The sequence below is a fragment of the Musa acuminata genome, chromosome BXJ3-3 (genome assembly GCF_036884655.1).
Source record: "Musa acuminata AAA Group cultivar baxijiao chromosome BXJ3-3, Cavendish_Baxijiao_AAA, whole genome shotgun sequence".
NCBI lineage: Eukaryota > Viridiplantae > Streptophyta > Magnoliopsida > Zingiberales > Musaceae > Musa > Musa acuminata.
In genome coordinates, this window is record NC_088351.1 from 36966847 (window position 1) to 36989765 (window position 22919).

General features: G+C 36.9%; 1 protein-coding gene across 4 annotated transcripts; it reads right to left on the minus strand.

The window, feature by feature from the left end:
• Nucleotides 1-535: 535 nt before the first annotated feature.
• Nucleotides 536-22644, minus strand: LOC135581022 (myosin-6-like). Of its 4 annotated transcripts, XM_065142993.1 has the most exons (40): nt 22445-22643; nt 22125-22361; nt 21547-21675; nt 21121-21264; nt 20798-20943; nt 20562-20718; nt 20372-20430; nt 20102-20261; nt 17729-17878; nt 17478-17614; nt 17249-17395; nt 16994-17095; nt 16202-16259; nt 16003-16104; nt 14790-14827; nt 14575-14701; nt 14322-14492; nt 14112-14243; nt 13922-14031; nt 13781-13841; nt 10842-11019; nt 10471-10676; nt 10139-10258; nt 9475-9573; nt 7470-7682; nt 7126-7265; nt 6843-6969; nt 6719-6760; nt 6536-6619; nt 6286-6456; nt 5060-5215; nt 4743-4931; nt 3560-3691; nt 3418-3488; nt 3245-3344; nt 3117-3173; nt 1757-1813; nt 1578-1658; nt 1272-1354; nt 536-1138 (listed from the first exon to the last, which is right to left on the minus strand). In XM_065142993.1, the coding sequence occupies exons 2-40, from the start codon at nt 22125-22127 to the stop codon at nt 1024-1026; spliced, it is 4554 nt and encodes a 1517-aa protein (XP_064999065.1). In that variant the 5' UTR covers nt 22128-22361; nt 22445-22643; the 3' UTR covers nt 536-1023. The 4 variants fall into 4 exon arrangements, with proteins under 4 accessions (XP_064999065.1, XP_064999066.1, XP_064999064.1 ...); XM_065142994.1 differs by having other exon boundaries at nt 6722-6760; nt 22125-22643; XM_065142992.1 differs by having other exon boundaries at nt 22125-22643.
• Nucleotides 22645-22919: the final 275 nt, after the last annotated feature.

Genomic DNA, 22919 nt, shown 5'->3' on the forward strand with positions numbered 1-22919 from the left:
TGGAAAACAAATATGCACACACTAAAAACATGGATCACCATATAAGAATATTTTCTTCATCTGTAATGGACATTAAGTTTAGTAGAAATATAAGCTGAAACATCTCATACGCAAAGGCTGATATGGTTGTGTGCATATTTAGTAGAAATGTAAGCTGAAACATCTGTCCTCTTACACACGCATTGCTGCATTCATGACACAAACTCCATATTTCTGTGTCATGCTAATGTTGAGGGCCCAGCCATTAGAGTTACTGATACAGCAAGCAAGCTTGGTAGGCTAAACCCTAACTAGTGTAAGAGGACAGATTACAAGACTCTTCACTTGCTACTGCATGTTGCTGAACAAAGAATAAATGTCAGAGACACTGCTTGTCTCTTAATCTCTAGACACAATAGATCCTGAAATATATAGATTACTCTATTTTTTGCAGAAATATTTGAACTCACAGCAACCGAACTCATAAACATATGAAAGCAAAAGGCAATGCTTCTTAAGGTATTAAGTTGTGTAATCATGGCTGAATACTTGAAAGTAACACTCGAAACACAGATTCTCATCCAAAATAAAAATATTGCTCGAAAGAATACATACGTGTGCGGTGAAGAAAGCACCTATGAGTTCTGATTACAATAACTAAGACTTGCCTGTAATGATCTCTTTCCTTTAACTTGTTGCTTTACATCTATGACATATATAAAGGTGGATTATTATGACATTCCCCTCTACCTATGCATTCTGTGAACTGAACCAACAAATGTACTAGAATAAAAGAATGCTGCCTCCCTATAAATGGACAGAGACTAAGAATACCTTTTGGGAGGGTGACACTCATCCCATCCCTATTTAACTCACTAGAACAATTGTACACGTCTACAAACTATGAACTTTAAACTTTTTACAACCTGGCGGGGAGGGGCGAAACAAATGTTGATAAAGAATAGAGTTGCAGGGGTCATGATAACAAATATCAACCACTTGATGGCGGGAATGGTGCGAGATTTCACCGAGGTCCCAAATGCCTCATTCCTGTAAAAATTGGAAGGCTGGGTTCCCGAGAAGCTCTTCTGCTGGTTTGACACCTGAGAAATCCTTTGCTTGTAAAGAACTAGATAAGTCATCAACTGAGAAGGGAATGCTGCATCAATGAGACAAAGAATGTTCAGATACTACACAATCGACAGTCTTTAGACTCCCAGCTACTTGTTGAATGAACAGGAGTATATTACCACAACAAGAAGTAGATTATCCAGTAGAATTTTTCTTTTTACCTGGAGCTATCATCTAGAAGGAATGAACTGCTTTCTGCATTGTTGGAATCCTCTGTCATCAGTATTCGCATGCTTGAAAGAACCTTCAAAGAATAACAAAAGCATTAAAGGGGCAATATTCCCAAATTAAACACTTAAATTGGTGCACTACTTGAAACATTCATAAAACAATAATTTTGTAATAGATTTTTTCTCCATGATAAACAAGTATCATGATGCAGTCTTCAATAATCACAATAGAGTAGGTTGTAACATCTGAAGCTTCTTTACATTAAGCAAAAGGTACAATTTACTACTTGAACTTACAGTTGAAGATACACTCTTTGTATTGTATTTGTCATCCCAGTACTGTGTGCAAATTCTATAAAGCTGCTGCACGCTGAGAGCCTGCGAAAGGGAAGAATCAGGATTAACATACCACAGCAGTAACCATCCAAACATCCATGCCACATTCACGAGCACATTTACACACCAATAGCACTTACCGGACAGAGATCATTGACTATCTCATCATAGGAAATCCTGGATTTCTGAAATATTACCTGCATATGACATAAATCACAGCAGAAGTAGAATTAGTGATGGGCATTGCTTTAAACACGAGTAAACCAACAAATAATAGCCGCCTCGGTCCTTAAGAATAATTCAGCACTGCCTCCTTGGTGACATAGGTATAGAACCTGGAATTTATACCATGCCCGGTAGTTCAGTCATTTATATCATCTTCACGGGAAAGATAATTGATAGATCTCACAACCAACTAGCAAAGTCATTTGTGAAACTATAGGGCTACTTTTTCACATAAAACGTTATCAAATTGCAGCAGCAAAATGATAAATTGAAAGTGCAAGTCGGATTCCTGACGGAAAAGGGCAAATGTGGCAGATTTGTTATAGTCATTGACCCCTTTGTAGGGCCAGGAGACAGAACAAAAAGGAATTAGCTACTCAGACATGGGTATACAGTATCTGAAAATTTAAATTATGTTGAATTCAGGATTTCGCTTGTTTAGCTCAACTTAAGAGATCTGAGGCAGATTCTTGTGTTATCGCCTGAAACAACCTACTATATCTAAATACTGACAAAGCAATAACAGAAGTAACAATTAAAACATCAAGACTCAAGATAAATCTAACATAAGAACTCATTAGTATGGCTAGTAATGTTATTTAGGCTGAAGAAAATCCATGGGAAAGGTTCCATGACATAGAAAGCCTTTGTCCAACTTATGATCCGACCTATATTTCCATCAGTCTTTTGCTTCCCAGCAGCACAACACGTGCTATCTTAAAAGCATGTATAGGGGAAAAGATAACCAAGGAATTACAGAAGCCATATTAATTAGGATAATTGATTTTTTCTCTTCGGGTTATATCGCCATGGCTCTCCAATACCAATTACATGAGCATGCTCTTTTCATCGATATAAAATAACAAATACAATAAAAAAAATAACTTATGACACATCAGTTTCTTTTCTATAGATAAAATTGCACTGGTATATGCTGCAAGCTTAAAGGAGATAATTACTGGTTCTAGTCCTCAACATCACCTATAATAGTCATCATGTCAAACAGATGGGAGGTTTCATAGTATAAGTGGAAAAGAAGATCTTTTTTCTGTTTTTAAGAAATGCCCAATTGAAATCAAGACTATTGTCAGCATTCAACTCTGATACCAATATAATATTTCTGCAGCATTTTAAAATAATTCTTGCACATGAAATTGACAAAACAGTATGTTATAATAGATTCATAATCTGTAATCAAATGTACAGTATAATGATATAATTTTAGAAATATCATTTTCTCAAATGATGCTTCAGATAGGAACAGAAACCACATACCAAGAAACCAACAGCTTGCCTAATGTGTTTAAGTTCATCCCATGATGATCCAGCATACTGCAACAACAGCAAAAGTTCAGATTTAGAGCAAACAAATATAATCCACAGATGGTAGGTTTTATTTTTACCTCTGGCTTTGCTTTTGCACACCACAACTCCAGCTCAGCCAGACCAGCTTTCACATACTCCCCATTGCTGAAGGAGCAACACTCACGGCGAAGGAGCAAACTGGCACAAGAAGAAGTTATCTCCCCAGTGTACATCATAGATTAATTGATAATATACCATACTGATCAATTACCTGTTAAAAAGTTGTACATTGATGAATGAGAAAATTTGCATACAGATCTTCTGAATTAGCACCGGAGGGACCTGCAGAAAACTAGGTCAATCAAAGGTTCTAACAGCAATAAGAACATTTTTCATTTCACCAGATAACTAACATAGTTTTCTTGCAACGTCTTAAGAACGTCATCCAAGCTCTCAATAATGGTCTTCCAGTGGTTGCTTTGCCCTTGGCTTCCAAATGAGCGCCCAGAGCCACGCAACATAGTTGCCCTTGTTGTTCTTGGGGCCTAAATTTTGAAAAAGATAAATATTAGCAATCAAGAGATGCCAATGTTTCAGAAATCTAATAACCCATCACTAGATTTACATGACAAATTAACAACACTTGGAGAACAGTGTAAGGAATGAGGAAAAACAGGTTCCAACACATGCTACAAATCTCAGAAATCATGCATACTAATGTCAATAATCAACAAATATTTCACACTTCTAGCGATGTCCCAAACCATCTCAAATGCCACAACGTTAGTCAATTCCACTTCTTTGATTGTATCTTTGAAGAAATAATCTAAGATTTATGGTCACCATCAACAGACCAAGCTGTTCCACATGGAGACACTATTACCAGCTACGATAACATTTAACAACAGGATAAGTGGTTGTTTTGATCAAGGCATACAGTTTTGAATGATACCGGGCGGTACGTACCGGCCAAGCAACATTCCGATTCGCAAACTACCCGCTACCGGGCGGTATATATATATATATATATATATATATATATATATATATATATTGGCGACGTCGCCTCGTTTTTCTGCGACGTCACCTCACGCAGGGAGAAGGCGATGTCGTACCTTTTTTTTACTTTTATATATAAATATATAAATAAAAGATTATATATATATAGAGGCGATGTCGCCTCATTTTTTTTTGCGACGTCACCTCGCGTGGGGGAGAAGGGAGGCGATGTCGATATATGTATGTGTGTATATATATATATATATATATATGTATATATATATATATATGTATATATATATATATGTATATATATATATATATGTATATATATATATATATATATATGTATGTATATATATTGAATGGTATATCGCTCGGTATATAGTACCGTACCATACCGAAAGAATCTCAAAACTTCGGTACAGTATGATATTTCAATCATTGGTTTTGATAATATGAGCTAAAATTTTTTAACTATCAAAGTGACCAGTTTAGGTTCAGTCCCATCTAACCTAATTCATTTGCTATATCAGAAATATGACATAATAAATAAAGTAGACTACAATTTAGAGAATCAAATCACTTGCATAATACCTGGATACATAGTGACAGCAGCGAAGACAAGTCCTTCTTCACATTATCTCGAATAATTCCATAAATTTTCTCCACATAAGCTGTTAGCTGCTGCTTGAAAAGCAAAGCAGGGTACTTGGCTTCAACTTGACGCACAACATCCAGGCCATCCGCAGCCAGGTTAGAAGAAGATGGGGAAGAACGAAATGACTGGAGTTGAATTATGCAGATGAAAATTAATTGTTATCCAACTATATACACAATGAAGAACCAAAAAGGCTATCCATCATATACAATTCACGTAATAGCAGTGGTAGAAAATAAGATGTATGGCATACTTGAGTCATCCTCCCAAATAAAGATGTTGGGGCAGGTGGCTTCCGACGGGGATTAGCTCCAACTGTACCAGCAGCCTTAAGGCTTTTTTGCAGCAAGAACAACAAGCTAGAAGCATTGGACAGCCAATAGGCAAGCTGGTCATTGCTCTCTTCATTCTGCAAGATGGACTTCATTATGAAAACATAACACACAGCATATGCCAATACAGGGACAATAATCAAAAGGCAATAAGAGAAAGTGTTACTAATTTCACATATGAAGAACTACAACAACGGAAATTAATGTTTTAGCCACATAAGTTTCTTACCTAAGTAAAAAAATTGTGATTGAATACTAAGGAACAACAAAAGAATTGAAACAACTATTTTTGAATGTCTGAAATTAAATATATTTTTATAAAGTGTTGAGATAAATTTTCTCCCACAACCACTATGTATATGTAAAAGAATTTTAAGTCCTCGAGGTATGGTCAAGACTGGTTATTTCATTATTACTTAATAATAGATCCCTGCATGTTAGTTATCTCCTCTCTTTTACCCTTTGTCCTCTCTTGAAGGCACTGTTGTCCCTCAAAGAAGAGTAACCTCCACTAACAATCTTTGCCGAACTTCGATTGCAGTAAATAATGCCATAATTATTACACATGGCAGCAAGTCATATTCCAGCGATCTGGCAGCTTCATTGATTCTTCGCCAATCATTAAGAAGGTCCACTTCTGTAGCTACTGCAAGATATTTCACCACTTTTATTGTTAACTTTTTGAAAATAATCTTTGTCCCCATGAAAGTAATTGTCAAGTATCAGAGGTACTGGGCCTCTCAGCTGCACTATGGTACTGCAGCTACCGCCACACTTCCATCATGTAAATATTATGCCAATCCTCTTCTAACTCAGTAAGAACTAAAGGGTTAAGTTAAAGTAGGCAGCGAGTGATGATGTAAAATTTTCCATGGAAGGACCCTTTAAGATATTCTCTATAGTTCATCGCATGTTGATGGGAGAAGATAGACATGTGAATGGCTTCATTTGTAGAGTGAGTACGCAGAACTTAAGCCCTCACCAAATATGCAACATTACTCACTCAAAGTGACAAATCTTATAATATTAATACAGTGCAAAATGGCTTAAAAAAAGAAAATTAGATAGACATACACATTGTATATATCCAAAGCTCATAACCACATTGACAATATATAAAAGAACAACAATATAACATTTGTATAACCTCGATTGCAGAACCAATCATCTGGATGAGACAATCAAAAACACTAGTCCTTTCTGCTTCAAATGATTTCCAGTTAATGAGACATTTGTATATTGTAAGTGCAGCAACAGGTTTCCCTTGACTAAACCCAACATTTCTGCTGACACAACTGATTAGGGCATCAACATTCTCCTGCAAAGAAAGACAGTTGGTTGAACAATAGCGACATATGCAATGAAAGCTTAGTTTTACCTTGAGAATGTGTGCATACCTGTTGCCTCTCCATGTAAGATCTCTTCAGCTTAGCATCAGTATCCGCATAATCCTTAATTGCTGGTGGTGCACTCTGGGGTTCCTATGGATGCAGATGGGTGTCATATGATGTATGATGTACATGGTATTGTTTTGATTTGAACATTATATATATAGACACACACACTGTGGACATACTTACAACCTTAAGCTCTTCAACATCATGGTGACCATTCTCCAAACTCTGCCATTAAAGACAAGAAAGATTTCAGGAACAAAGCAAAATAACCTACAGAAAATACAGTGCCTTGTTGTAAAACAATTACTGCTTGTTTGGTTGGTGTTGTTGGAATTGATAAATGCTCAGACATGCGTTTCACAGGAGAATGCATCAAGGACTGCTGTCGCAGAATCTGATTCTCAGACTCCATGTTAGACATTTTTTCTTGAAGCCTATCATTAAAAGCGATAGTCATATAACTTCAATGCTTTAATTTTAAGAGAATCTAAACAGAAATTTAATAAAACAAATTTCAAAGCAACATAATAGTTCATTAAGTCGTATGAGATCTTAAAATATCAGGAAACCATGGGAAAAACTGTAAGAACCTCTGCATCGAATTGTTCAGATGAATTATCTTAGACTCAGCATCTGTGGCTTTCTTCAATCTTTCTTCACTAATCCTGCTTGTTTCTTCATACTTTTTCTCAGTTTCATCAATTTTCTTTTCAAGTGAACTCACCAAAGCCTACAAAATTTTAATAAGCACCTTATACAATACCCTGACATTATGAAAAGAAGAAAGCAGGAAAAACTTCACAACCTACCAGATGCCGGATGTTCACATGAAATCGACATCCAAAACACAATTTAATTATACTAAAGACACTGATCTAAATGGTCAAATTAGAAATAATAGAGAAGCAACAACCAGTGTTTATGTCAGTCTCACCTTAAGCTTGTCATTTTCATCTTTAAGCTTATCCATTAGGGCAGTATCAATAACAGGGACCTCTTTAATAATAGGAACTACTTCAGTAGCCTTTTTTGCAGCCTCACGCTCCTTCACCAGCAAAGATTTAGTTTCCTTAAATTGCTGTTGCATCTCTTGCAAAGCAACTTGCAATTTTGCATTCTCCTGTGTTTTAGTTTCCTCCACATCAGCCTACAAATAAAAAGGCATTTATAAAACCTGTGTGTAAGAATGTGAGAGAGAGAGAGGAGAGTCTTGCAAGCAAAGCAGCTACAGGCATGCAACAATATCCATAGTGAGACAACGATCTAGATAAACTGTTTAAACATAAGAAATTAGTTTCCTCCATGTCAGCCTACAAATAAAAAGGCATTTAGTAAAATTCATGTGCATGTAAGAATGTGAGAGAGAGAGAGAAGAGAATCTTGCGAGCATAGCAGCTACAGGCATGAACAATATCCATAGTGAGACAACCATCTAAATACACTGATTGAACATAAGAAATTAGAAGTCAGTAAGAGAAGCAAAGGATCTTTATAAAGTCATTAGGCAGATGTTACTAATGACCAAACTCTTTTTTTTCTAGGCACCTGCTCGAAGACATATGGGAAGGAAATTACTCCTGATATGACATAAATTTAACCACTGTAAGTATTCTAACAACTAATATTTTTTAGTGGTAGTATCTATAGCATGCAATACACCAAAGTGAAACCAATGGCAATTCTTCTTACCACTATTATGCTTTATTTTTCTGTTGAAACAATGTCAAGGAATTCAATAATCAGAAGCTTAGTTTATTAGGCATTTACAATGCTATTTTGGGTTTCGAAGGATTATATTCCTTTTATTTTATTCTTTCCATTCAACATTACACAGCATATGGTCTAGATGCTTAGATTAGGATTCAAACACTCATCCTCATGGCTGTGCACAATGTGCCTCGACCACTAGGATGTCTTCTAGAAGCCGCCTTTGAAGTTTGGAGAACGATATGCAATATCAAGGTCCAGAAAGTAAAAAAATTATATTTTAATTTCCTTGTAAGTTCTGCAATCGGCGAAACATGCATCATGGATATTTTAATATGTTGATGTAATATGTATCCAGAATATATTTATATTGGAAACTGATACTAATAAATTCCCTTCAAATACATTCCAGATATACTTTTTAGTATCAGAAGTCATCAATAAGGTGAACCAAAAACTAGACAATGAGTCAATTACACAATGAAAAACGACGACTCTCCCCCATCATGTAACTGACTCATCAGGGTCTACAAACCAGCACCACATACTGCACTCCCCTCCAACACCACAGTCTCAAGTAGTTAACAACAGGAATTTGTTTCCGACTGTGAATTTACATATTACTAAATCATGCTTTTAATTTAAACCTGTGAATGCTGAAAGTTACAAAGAACTTGGATTATGAAACATATACTTATTTCCACAGTTAACTAAATCTTTTGTCTTTCTAGTTATTTTTGTGGGAGATGTTGGGAGAGAAAAAAGGAATTTCTTTGTTAATGAAAACACAAGGAACACAAGTCTATTTTCTTATTATCATTTATCATGACCACATATATTCCAATAATATCACATATGTCCAGGTTTCTCTCATAAAATATAAAAAAATGTTCACAAAATATTGTCAAATCTACACTATAATATATCCTACTTAACATATTTTGTCATGTCACTCTCTTCTGCATTAGCAACCCAGGCTTCAAGAACTGCAAGATAATTTCCTATCCTGAAGACCAAAAGTGATGACAGATGAAATCCAATTTTCTTTCAGATTCATGAGCAAACAGAGCTACAATTGGCTCAAGAAATGAACATAAGTGATGTTGTGCATCATAAATTCAAGTGGACTATTTTAAAAAGCCAAGAGAGAATAATCACAAGAGGATGCTGATGACCAAAAACCATTTAATCAAACAGGGTTTAAAGCTTTATATGCAAGTTAAACAAAGTACCCTCATGCGTTTCTCCAACTGCAGACGCCACGTAAGTTCCTCAACTTGTTTTTCCAACTTATTCTTAGCAGCTTGAAGGGCACCAGTTTCTCTTGCCGCCTGGGAAGGAAAAAAAAAACATATAAGGCAACATTTAAAATATATGTACATCTGCCAAAAAGACATCAGAAACTTCTTAGAAAGTCAACAGGCAAAGTTTCTCGTCTAACCAAACTAAAAGGGACAACTCAGTGAACAAGTCTGATGAGGATTAATATATGCAACCTTACCTCCGCAAGTAAACAGGCTATTTTTGACTAGAAACCAGTCATCAAAGTTGCAAGGAAGCAAACTTACCATGACACTAGTGGATTCGTTACTTGACCAAACTATATAGTTTTTGCCATTGATGCATCCGGCGAAAGTACCATTTTAGAAGTTTGGACATAACTTTATGACTAAAAATTCATCAACAACATTTGCACAAAATAACTTAGATTTTAAATCATAATAACCTAGAGCCTCTGTACTTTAGATATTCATGCAACATATATTGGTGATAGATAGATTTGCATATAGCAATATTCAACATTTACACATCTAACCAAGAATTTAAACCCACGTAAAAAGTTATGGTAGCTGCCCTACAAAAGACAGTTTACAGAACAAATTTAAAAAAGATTACCTGTTTAAGCTTTCGCAGTTCTCTTCTTGCAACCCTTGCTCTCCAAGCACATTGTGTTGCAATTACAGCCTTTTTTATCCTTGAATAATTTAAGCATGCCAAGTATTGGCGGCAATGACTCTAGAAAAGAACAGCATACAGAATTAGGTCTTAGATTCTTCTGTTTACCAGCACATAAATAATAAAAATACGATATGTTAGGGCGAAAAGAACAGATATTACATGAAAAGGTCAAGAGTTCCTTGTTAACCAGCATGGTTAACAGCAGTAGTAGTAGGGAGAATTCTGGATTTCTATTAAACACCCAAGTTCTTGACATCCCAATAATTTACCTGAATAATAATTGCAGCTCTTGTCTGCCGCCTGAAATGAAGTTCCTTACGGGCAGCCATCCCCCTTACACTAGTTTGGATGGTAACAGCCGAAGAGAACAACTCTCTATAAGCAGTCCTTGCAAGATGCATCCGGAAATAGGTCTGGATACGAAGTGCAGCAGCTAGTCTACGCATGCCCTCATATACCTGTCTTGCAAGTTGTCCTTCGAAAGGTATAAAAGAACAGAATGTCTTACTTTAGGTTAACAGAGAAAAAAATTCATATATCAGAAAATGCTTATACAATCACCACACCAAATAAAGGTTAGTAAGTTTTGTGCATCATAAACCTTGATTGGTGATGACATAACATTAAATTTAATAAATACCTCTGCATATGGTTTGAATCTGTATAGCTGATTTTCGCAGCAAAATGAAAGTTCTACGAGCTAGGAATGACCGAACTTTCCGTTGGATTGTGCTAGCAGATCTTCCCAAGACTTCATTCCTACGGGCATCAAGTTCAGCCATCTGACCAGCTCGAAGAAACACCTTCGTTTTTCCTATCTGGACAAATAAACTTAAGAAGTGAGACAATTTGTCTGTTATCCAACAAGAATACTTGAAGAATCTAGTATGAAATAGTGATTAAAGGATGATCTCCTACAACTAAGTTCCATCGCACAAGAATTTTTTTTCGAACTTTAACAACCCATCATTAGGACCAAATCTTTCCAACATCTCATATTACTGAATTAGTTTTTAAATAATAACTCTATATTACAATGAATGCAATACACATGAATGTGCACATGGAGTCGCAAATCAAATGCTATGGTCAACTGAAGTTACTGACTAAAGAGCTAATTTAGCTAATTTTAAGGACCAGAAAACAGCTAATAAATGTGTCTATGCATTCACATTAACTATTTACTGATAAATGTCCAGCATTTTTTGCTAAAAAATCTCTGAAGATTTCTCTGTAGTGGAAACTTACTAAGACAGGACAAAATAAAACAAGCAATAAGGGAGGTCATAGATGAGGAGAAAACTCAGAAAAGGATTTTACTACACAGCATTTTCAATGCGTGAAAATCTTTTAAGTAACGACTTGAATTGGACCATAACACTAACAAAAATCCATATTAATAGCACCATGAGGAAGTGCACCTACTCATGAAAGATGCTACATTCTTAAATTCCAAAAAATATTATATGATCATGATTGGCTGGATAATCCAGCAGAGATCAGAAATAAAGTAACACATTGTGTATTCTGCAGGCAATAGCCATCATAGCGGAAAAATCCAAAATATGAGGAAATATAAATAGAAACAAAGTGAAACAGATCTTTTTGCTTTTCCTTGCATTATCTCCAAAAAAGAAAAGTCAATGCCTTTGGAACTTAAAAAATCCTTAAAAGGACCCTAGCAATAGGAGTACTTACTAACCTCCTGTGAGAAAACAACTGAAGGAAATGATTCCACAATTATAAAATGTACCTCAAAGCAGTGATTACAATAGGTGCTCGAGCGCTCGCCTAGGCGCTCGAGCGAGGCGAGGCGAGGCCCGAGCGCCTCGCTTCATTTCCAGGCGGTGTGCTTCAAAGAGGCGCCTTGGGCGCTCGCCCGAGCCCAAGCGTTGGGCGCTTCGAGCAAGCGCCTGGGTTAAACCAGGAGACCGAACCAGATTTTTAGGTCTGGTTGGTCTCTGGTGCTTTAGTTGGTTCAATCGAACCAACTAAATCACCAATATCATGCTCCCTCTCGCGATTTCCCCCGACTTCCCCACCCCTAACACTAGCGATTTTGCCGTCGAGATTTCTTCTCCGCTATCGCTGCTCTCTGTTGTCGCTGCCACTATCGCTGCTCGCCGCTACTATCGCTACTCACAGTTGCCACAATCGTTGCTCGTCACTGTTGTCACCGCTCCCGCTGCCGCTCGCAGCTCCCACTCTCACTCCCGCTGTCGCTCACCGCTCCCGCTCCAGCTACCGCGTGCTACCGCTGTCGTTGCCTTAGTAGCCTCAGTCTTCTCACACTCTTCTCACTATATTGCTAACTGTATACTAATAATAGTATTTTTATTTATTAGATTAATAATATATTATTTTTAATTTTAATACTATTATTTTTTATTTATTTAAAATTATTGTTAGGTTTCAGAATAAACGACAAGTGTACAGAGCAACTTAATAGATTTGATGTAAAATTTTATTGTTTTGATTTTTGAGACTTTTTATTAATGTGACATTGTGATTTTGTACCCAATCTTCTTAATTTAATAGCATATTTTTTATTTAAATAAATATATTTATTAATTATATTATATATTTTTATATTTTAGCGTCTCGCTTCGCACGGGTGAGCGCCTAGCGCCTCGGGCGTTTTTGGACCTTAGCGCCTTTGGTGCCTAGCGCTTTTTAAATCACTGCCTTAAAGAAAAAAAAAGTTTAAATGCAATTCCTTGTCTCGCAAAATAGTAAGAACAAAAACAAACAAAATCAAGATGTTCACAAAGTACAAAAAATTATTTAGAAGAGATTGGAGGTAAGGATTTTGATTCCCCAGAGTAGCCACATTGTTGAACTATAGCAAGATAGAACTGTGTAAATTAAACACGAAGTGGATCAAATTTCATGTTACATGTTAATGGGGGCTCAATCTGAATGTTAAATTCAGCTATAGCAATAAAAGTAATTGGGACTTCTCATTTAGTCATTGATTTAATATCATAGTCATTCTAGACCTTTTTTCCCTCAAGTTGATGAAAAATTTTAAGACTATGCTCAAGCAGCTAGGCAAGCCCATGAAATTAGAATGCTTATACCAGACATGCCCTCAGAACACACCATGCTCATGGCATAAGATCAATTCCCTTCGATGATTTGATACTAGTATTACCTTGATAGATATGATTGTAAAAGCAAAAGGAGCCCATGAGCGTGGTGATTGTGAATAAACACTCAATGCTTTGAACATAATTTAGCTCTGGAACACTCTGATGCTTGTTTGTCACCATGAAAAAAGAATGTACCATTGTGAACAAAGACTCAATGCTTTGAACATAATTAAGTTCTAGAACACTCCATCTACAACGAGTCCCATCCTACGATGTTTTCTTTAAGATATTAGCTTGTTTGTCAGCAATAATGGTACATTCTTTTTTCATGGTATTTAGCTTTATAATCTTCAAACTATAACTAGAAGGATATGGTTTACAAAATTTATGGAAGATACTCAATAAAAGTTGAAGCAAAAAAATATGAGGGGTGTTTTTCCCTAAACATCTGCTCATTGGAAGTTAACTTCCTTTTCCATTGGGTTACCTGGTAACCTTTGAGATACGCCTTCTCTAGCAACCTCTTAGCAGCAGTGACCTCATCACAACTGCCATGAGAAGCATCAAATGAGACAGACCCAGCAAATGTTAAAAGCTTCCCAAGATATTGGGCTCAAATGCACTTTACCTTCCATCCAAAACTTCGGGTGCAAGAATGCCAAAGCGATCTACAAACTCATAGAATGTGCGCCTTGTTGGATATCCAGCACAGCTTATTCTAATTGCCTCCATCACTCCCTAGACCAAGTAAAAAAGTATTGCACATTTACCATCTGAGCATCATTACTGAGATAACAAATGCAAATAGAAAATCTTACCCCACAGCGAAGCTGCTGAAGAACATTATGATTCTCAAAAATTGCTGGTTTTAGAAGATTGTTGGGTTTAACACAGCGGATGTAGTGGGGCTCAGTGGCACTTAGAGTTTCTAGCAGAGATTGCAGTTGTTGCTGCATAGATGTTGGATATTGCATATTATGACATGAAAAGATTGCAACTAACTGTATTAAGAAAAGATACACCTATACCTTGAACCTTGAGCCTATTGACGAGAACTTTGATGACTTTGATGCATCTTCTGAAAGCAGTGGAAATAAACTAGAAACAAAAGAACATTTAGAGGCACTCAAAAGCGCCTGATGCTCAGCAACAACATAATCCTTATTCTTGTCTAAGAACAATTCTGTCTGATAGGTAACCTGTATGAGGATGACCAGTTTCAACTTTAGTTTCTTTTGCATGTCTATTGATATAGAATGCATCATCAGTGGAGGTACTCACATCACCAGCATAATGAGAAACGGTGAAGTCAGAACGTGATAGTTTTGGCTTGCTGAAGCGCTTATGATTTTTAAACGCCTGGTACAGCTTCTGAGCAAAAGTTTCATGTGTTGATCTTGGCAGCATGCTGCATAAAAAGAGCAAAGAGAACTAAGATATCCATCAAACAAATTCACAAAGGACATATAATTCGAGTCATACGCCAGCACACATACCAAGCCTCATCCAGAAGAGCAATGATCCCACCAGGTTTCTGGCAGCCAACAAACAAAAAAATTATCCAAATGTAATGTTGCATGGATTATATGCATGGATAAATCATTCAGCTTAAGGATAAATCTGGACAATTTGTTAGGCCTCGGGTTGCATGGGTTGGTCAATTTGTTCAATAAAAATCTAAACATCTCGAAAAACTAAGAATTTCCATAAACATTTTTGTGTCCATGTAATTTTTGTGAAACTTCAAAAAATTAAAAAGAAGTCTGAATAACTAAAATCATCTCATAAAAGACTATCTAGATTCCAGTTAGATTATATCAACTACCATCATTTTAGAGGAGTTCCATTATACTGTAAATTTAATACCTCAAAAGCAAGGTCTGTCGTACCGTACCGTACCGGCGTTTCGATCCGGGCTTGGTACCGGTACGGTACGGTATATCGCTCGGTACACCCAGGTATACCGAGCGGTATACTCAGGTGTACCGAGCACTGTAGCTCGGTACAGTACAGGCGGTCCACGTACCGCTGGCCTGTCGGACCGGTATGTACCGCCCGTACCGGGCGGTACGGTCCGGTACGGCAGACCTTGCTCAAAAATATTACCAATATATCAGCAGAAAAAATCATAATGGAACTTATGAGAGAAGCATTAAGTATGAAAGTTGTAAGGGTTCTCTCTTGAGCCCCAAAATTAAACATCAGTGTCACAGAGAATAGTTCACCGAAGAAGTCCAAACCTTAATGGAACACCAAAGGCCTCACCTCAGAGGACCCGAAGAGTCAATGTAGGGCATCGACTGAACCAATGTAAACTTGATGCCTTATTTCATCCTTGCAGTCACTCAATTCCTAACTATTAGTTTCTGCTAGTAGTTATTTTTTTGTTTTGGTATTATTCATTCATTTCGTAGACTTATTGTCTTCAATCAATCAAATTGTTTCTCATGGGAAAGTTCTGTTTTAAAGTTTACAGGATCCAACCTAATTTACCCCCTAACCCTCCTTATTTTGCTTATAAATAACAAGTGATGAAGAATTCAGAATGTAACCTGCACAGAATATATAAATAAATGGACCCTAACAGAAGATATTATTTTAATACCACCAGAAGTGGGTCCATGAACATGCTGAGGAGAATCATATGTAAAATAAAACAAGACATCCTATTGTAGATAGTATTTATATGAAAATACAATTATGACAAACCTTTTCAATAAGATCAAGAATGTCCTGATTATCAACAAACTCGATATAACTCCAACTAATTTCTTCTTTAGTATATTCTTCTTGTTCCATCTTAAACACATGCTGTAGAAAAATAAATGGAATGAGTTAGAAAAGCATCTTAACAACTTATGTCTGGAATGCCAGCGTACTCAAGAACAATGTATCATTTTATTCAAACCTGGTTAAAATGTTGCTGCAATTTTTCATTCGTCAGGTTGATGCAGAACTGCTCAAAGCTGTGAAATATGAACATATTAAAGCCCACCATCAATGTCTATGTTGACTAACTGAACATAAGCTGATTAAAATTTCAGATAATTCCTTATCAAAAGACAAGGTTCTTGTGTCTGACATCAAAAAGCAACTGTAATCTCCTATAAAGTTCTTTCTTTGAAGAAAGGAACCAACCATCAAAAAGAGAACCAGTTCGTGGGCCCTTATCCTAGGAAACAACTCTAAGGAAAAAGTTCACATAAACATAGCTCTATCTAAAATCCAAACCAGAAAGATTTAAGAAACCAGACAATTAAAAAGTGACCTATTTTTACAAGGCTCCTGCCAATGCAAGGTCTCAAGAGGATCAATGCAAAAAACTCCTGTTGATAACTGGAAATTTTATGCTAACCAAGGTCTGTCGTACCGTACCGTACCGGCATTTCAACTCGGGCTCGGTACCGGTACGGTACGGTACGGTATACTGCTCGGTACACCCAGGTGTACCGAGCGGTACACTCAGGTGTACCAAGCACTGTAGTAGTGCTACAGTGCTATGGTACGGTACAGGACGGTCCACGTACCGCTGGCCTGTCGGACCAGTACATACCGCCCGTACCGGGCGGTACGGTCTGGTACGGCAGACCTTGATGCTAACATATGAGAGAGAACCAGGCAGCACGTGGCCTAGACTACTTAGTACCAGCAGATGTTGTTAGATGTTAATGGCATACACAAAAGATTAGCAGTTAAGCACCTGTTGGTTTTAAAACTCTCAAAGCCATATATATCTAGCACCCCGATCAAGCACTTTGAGTTAGGATCTTGTCCAATTGAGGAGTTGATCTTATTTACAAGCCTGCATATAACAAATTCAAATAAGATCAGTTCTCTGCATGTTTAAGCATTCTCATATGTTATATTTGAGTAAAATATACTTGGTTAGAGAAAAGAAAAGAACAGTAACCATGAAAAGTTCATTAAAAAGTTATATCAGGCTATCAGCACTTACCAATCAAACAACCTTGAATATACAATTTTTGCAAGGGAATCTCTACTTAAAGCTGCAGCCTCTGGATCCAGGGTCTTTATTATGTTCTCATCACGAGTAACAATAACACGCTTACACAAAGAATCTTCCAGGGCCTTTGCATCACACCTGAAGACACAAAGAATGTGCTCTCAGAAAATCTGGATCCAACATGTTCCAGCTCATGGAAAATAATTTTTCATGATCTTACATGAAAAGTTCAGCCGCAGTTCTCAAATGAAACCAAGATTTTTCATTTTTTGGTTGAGAAGAATCTATTTCCTTTCCATCTGTAAACTCAATATTTCCTAAATGGAGAATAGCAGCCACAACTCTGAAAATGCCATCCTGAATGAACAAAACAACATGTAAGCACAAAACCTAGAAAGGCTAGCTAAAAGAGTAAAACAATGCATCAAACAAGCTCTTCTTCACAATCTTTCATATGAGCAAGAAAAAAACCTGTTCATCAGTACTAATGCCGATGATGTCCATAGCCTTTTTAGTTTCCAGATACTCCCTAGAATCATCTACACCATCGAGCTCATAGCAGTTGGATTGGTTAAGATAATGGAAGGTCCTGGGATTTTCCAGCTTATATCTCTGAATATCCTGAACAACAGGGATTTAAACATCTTAGTGATGCAAAGAAAACTGCTTATACTACCATAATAAGAAATAAATAGATGTATTTGTTATAGCAATCAAGACATGATGTTCATGTGCACTGCACTTGTTCATTTTTACCTATGGTTTCAATGACCTATCGGATCGGTATAGTACCAGTATACCAGGCATTTATACCATCTGGTATTATTTAATAAAATAAGAAAATAATAAAAATAATGTCACTTGTACCAATTGCAAGCTATTTGCTTTGGTACCAATACTTTGTCAAACGGTCAAATATCAGTTTGTACCGAACAGCACAGATGAGATTTGAAACCTTGCTCAGACTATCAATGGATCACAGATGTAAGGCGTGACCAGGCATTTGTCTGATGTCCTTGGAAACCAATGGGGTCATACGGGCATCTGTGGGGCATATAAGCATTGTGCTCAAAACCCAAACACTCATATAAACAACCACAACATCCAACTCTTTTTAATGATTACAAAATATAATATATTTAAAGCAGATTGGAGCTCTTAGCTCAAGAAACATAATCCTAGAGACAAGTTCTACAACTCCACTAAGCAAATGAGTCTCATTTCCATTTCATTTATCAATGAGTCCGTAGACACTGATAGCAATTGATGAGAATAATTTTTGTGCTTTCCTCACTACTTATTCAATGTTATATCAAAATATGGCACAACATCAAGTAATCTAGATTCCATTATTTGATCTCATAAAATGCAATTTATATGGGACCATAATAATGAATTTCTTATTTGAATTAATTCAATTATTTAGTAGGTTTTTTCAAATGTCATAAATTGTCAAATGACATCTTTCATAATCTTACATTAGTTAATAGTAACCAATACTGACCAGGGAGAAAGAAAACAAAAGCCAACTTAAAGGAAAAAATATATCAATCTTTTAAGTTTTATTGAAGATTTTGGAGAAAAAGGAAGTACATAAGTCGAAATTAAACTGAAGTTCTTGTTTTAAAAATGAAGTTTGATCTTGATTGAAGAATATACAAAGAAGGTAGTTTACCAATATATATTGTATCAATAAAGAAAATTGTTTGACAAAACAAATTTAGAAACACATCTCCAAGTCTCACCAGTTCCTTTGCCTGGGGAAACAAGTCACCTTTTATAAGGTGTGGCTTACACATTTAAGAGTATGTGCCTTTCCAACTTCCCTATGGTTAGGTAATTGATTCATCATTTTCTTTTCCAAAGAAAAGAAGGATGAACTGATTTATATGTTTTGACTTATGGGATGTAATTTTCTTTATTGTATTCTTCTTTTCCTTTTACAAAAAGGGACTCAAGGTATTGTAACTAGAACATGAATAAATCAACAAATTAGTCTTTTTTCTACATTATATATGTGCAAGTGGAATTAACAATCATGTTATTTCATGGACCATGTGCAAGATATGCAGAGGTATGATCTAGGAGTTACTCATTAAGCTAGAGTGAGTTTGGCAGTTATCTTTTTCTTTCCCCCTATTATCTTTCACTATCATTTTCTTTTCCTCCCTCTTTTTGTCCCCTTCTTCTAGCCTCAAATAAATAATATTTTTTTCCTGCTTGTCACAAATTGTACTCCATCATATCTGGTATCGGAGCCCATTCTATATCATATTTAGTATCGAAGCTCATCCTACATCAGTAACCCACAATGACTTCGAAATTAAGAAACACCAGTATTGTAGTTGGTCATCTTGAACTAATATATGAAGCCAATCAAACAATTATCAGAAAGTTATCAGGCACATCTATGACATGATGATCATATTAAAAGTTCTATCTGAAAATTTAGCACTTCCAAGTAAAAGGTCAATAACTATCAAATGTTTCATCAATCATTTGACTACCCATCACTCTGATGCTTTAAACTGCCTCATTCATTTTGATATAATGACGAGCAAATCTGTAAGTAACAGGTATGTACAAGTCTATAGTCTCTTGAGTCTTGAGTACCACCAACAAATGCTTTCAATGATATAAACACTTGTTGTTGACTACATCCAAGTAAGATGGCTGAGTCATTGTTATAAACACAGCTTAACCTATTCTTTATGCCATGTAGCATACAAAATTTTCCTTTAATAAGGTTTCTAAGAAAATAAAAGCTGAGGTAAAAGGTACTTGAAGTAATATAAAAACATAGAATATCTGATCAAACATCAATTAGTATTGAATATCCATTACTTCTGCAGGTGCTGCACAGAGCATGTAAAAGCAGTGGTAGTTCCTTTCGGGATCAGATATTTGACAGACACGGGATCTTTCAAGCAGGTAAGTTCTGATGGCAGCTCCAGAAATCCTTCCACTCTGATCAAATTGAATCTCAACGAACTTGCCAAAACGACTGTAGATGAACATACAAATTAAAATATATGGAAAACATTTGGGCATATAGGAAGTATAAAAATTTGTGGCAAATAAGAATATTATGATAACTATCAACAACTTGCGCACCTTGAGTTGTTGTTTCTTACTGTCTTTGCATTTCCAAAGGCTTCAAGAACAGGATTGGACTGTGTACGAGAAGTCAACATAACAAAATTAGATGAGGAAGAAATGAGAACAAGTACTTATATAAAAACATGAAAGTGTCAGCAACGTGTACAAGGCCCAGCTTCCAATTAGTAATGTGAGGATATTTCACCTGCAGCACTTGTTGCTCCACCGTCCGCCCTTCAGATGCAGCTCTACCTCCCATGTATGCAAGGTAACGCATAATCATTTTGGTGCTTTCAGTTTTACCTGCCCCACTTTCCCCGCTTACTAGAATCGATTGGTTTACTCCCTCATTTCTCATCAATCTACGTTGGACAAGACGCTCATGTTATGTAAGAAGTGGACTTCAAAACGTGAGTAATCATAGCTGGAAGCAGAAAGTACCGATATGCAGCATCAGCAACAGCAAAAGGATGGGGACTTAGTTCACCAAAAGCTGCCCCTTTATATTGTTCCATCATGTGGTTGTCGTACAGATGAGGCAACCTTCGGAAGGGGTTGACAGCAATCAATATATTTCCAGTATACGTCTGTTTATAAAATTTGATCAATTAGCTGCTAAAGCAAGAAAAATCAATGAAGGAAAATATGTCCTGAAATACAAGGACATCATGATAAACATGCATAAAGCTTTACTTCAAATATTATATTATTGAATAATGCTTGCAGAGAAGTTGACCGTCTCAGCATCTGTTATATGGACTTACATAAATTTCATTCGTGTCATATCTAGATCTCAAGTTTTGCAAAACGCCTGGTTCATGCAAATAAGCAAGCTTTGTCATATCATCTACTCCACAAGGTGAAGCTTCAGGATCTTTAGGATGGACATTAGAAAGTTTGGCAATCACCTGCATAGCAAATGATGGGATGGAAATTAACAGTATCCATGACAATGCAATAACTATCAGCCAAGACTATTTGAAATCAGTCTCTAAATGTAAAAAAAATCTTTCATGCGTTAGCTCAAGGAATTCTTACTGCACACCAAAACTACAACAACTGAGAAAGCATCTTCAAAACAAAAACATTATAATATCAAACTAATAACGAAAAAACTAGCACGGAAGACTCCTAACTTCCGTGACGAAAACAATACATAATGCACATTAACAGTGAACGAAAATACACACCATCTTTCCAGAAGTACAGCTGATCTTAATTTCATCGCCTTTGATCTCCAAGACTTCCCCATCTATCCAAGCCACCTCAGCATCCTCGACCCAGACCTGAGAACCTACTGCTATGTTGAACTTAGTTGCCTGTCCATTGAAATTTGTAAACATTATCAGTGGCGCAAATGATATTTACTTCGACGCAAACAAAGTGAAGCCGACAAAGCTAGCACGACTCAACCAGAAACAATCCAGCAGAGTTGCAGCTTTGCAGATCCCCGGACATGAAAGGCATTAATTTAAACCAACGCAATATAACGAACAGAACATAAAGCAGAAGAAAAATACAACAAAAGAGTACATCGCCGTATTTTGCGAAGATAACATTTTTACGCTTCTTTCACATCCTTAACAACTTACTGTTGCGACCTTCAAGAAAAGTCGCATTAAGCCATTGCTTGCCCAAAAAACACGAAAGTAAAAGCCCAAAACCACAAAAGCTCATGAACGTCTGAGAACCAACTTTCTCAAGAACATCAAACCAAGTCGGGGGAAAGCTAAAGCAAAAAAGGACTTCGAAACGAGAGATCCCATACCATTATCAGATCCCGCCGATGTCAGAAACCCAAACGATGCTCCACGATCCCTCCTCAAAATCTCCGCAAAACCCTTGTACGCACTGAATTAGAAATAAATCCCAATTTTCGGACCAAGATCCAAACTTTCCACTGCATCCACCACCTCCTCGATCTAAAAATAACCAATTTTCCTCCTCCTCATCTGTCCACACCTGAGTCCACAACTAAACAGCGCGCACGGCCGAGATCCGATCCCTGCGACGAACCACCAACAGTTAATTATCTCGCCGTCCCACCTCTATCCTCCACTTCCTTCTCTTGCCACAAAATCCTCGTACCGATGCTCGGGGACCGCTCCGCAAGGGGGAGATAGAGAGTGAGAGAGAGACAGAAAGAAGGAGAGGCGGCAACGAGGAGAGTTAGCCTTGCTTCCGCCGGCCCAGATCGCCGCCCAAGACCCTCCGCCTGCCTCTCGCCGCTGCTGCGTCCTCCGCCCCCTCCTTTTCCTCTTTCTTCTCGCACGCCCCCCTCTTTCTTGGCTGATTTGGTTCACGTAAACGCGTTCCGATCAGAATACAACCGCCCCTGGGAGTCAGCTATATTTACCACAACGCCACCGCGTTCCCCCGATTGCGTTACCTTGTCGGTATTTTAAACCCAGATATCAATTGCCCACCCAAAGTCGCCTTAATTCACATGAATGCCATTCCCGCCGCCATATATTAATTATCCCCCTATTTATGCATTATTAACTCGAATCACAAAACCCAAAATTTTGTGTTGTGTATGAGTTTGATGATCGAAATCTAAGTA

What these genes read in the sequence shown, in the direction of transcription:
- LOC135581022 (XM_065142993.1), bottom strand. An exon ending in TGCAGCAACATTTTAACCAG is followed by an intron (nt 16,105 to 16,201) that starts GTTTGAATAAAA and finishes ATTTTTCTACAG; the next exon opens with CATGTGTTTAAGATGGAACA. An exon ending in TAGTCAATGATCTCTGTCCG is followed by an intron (nt 1,659 to 1,756) that starts GTAAGTGCTATT and finishes TCCCTTTCGCAG; the next exon opens with GCTCTCAGCGTGCAGCAGCT.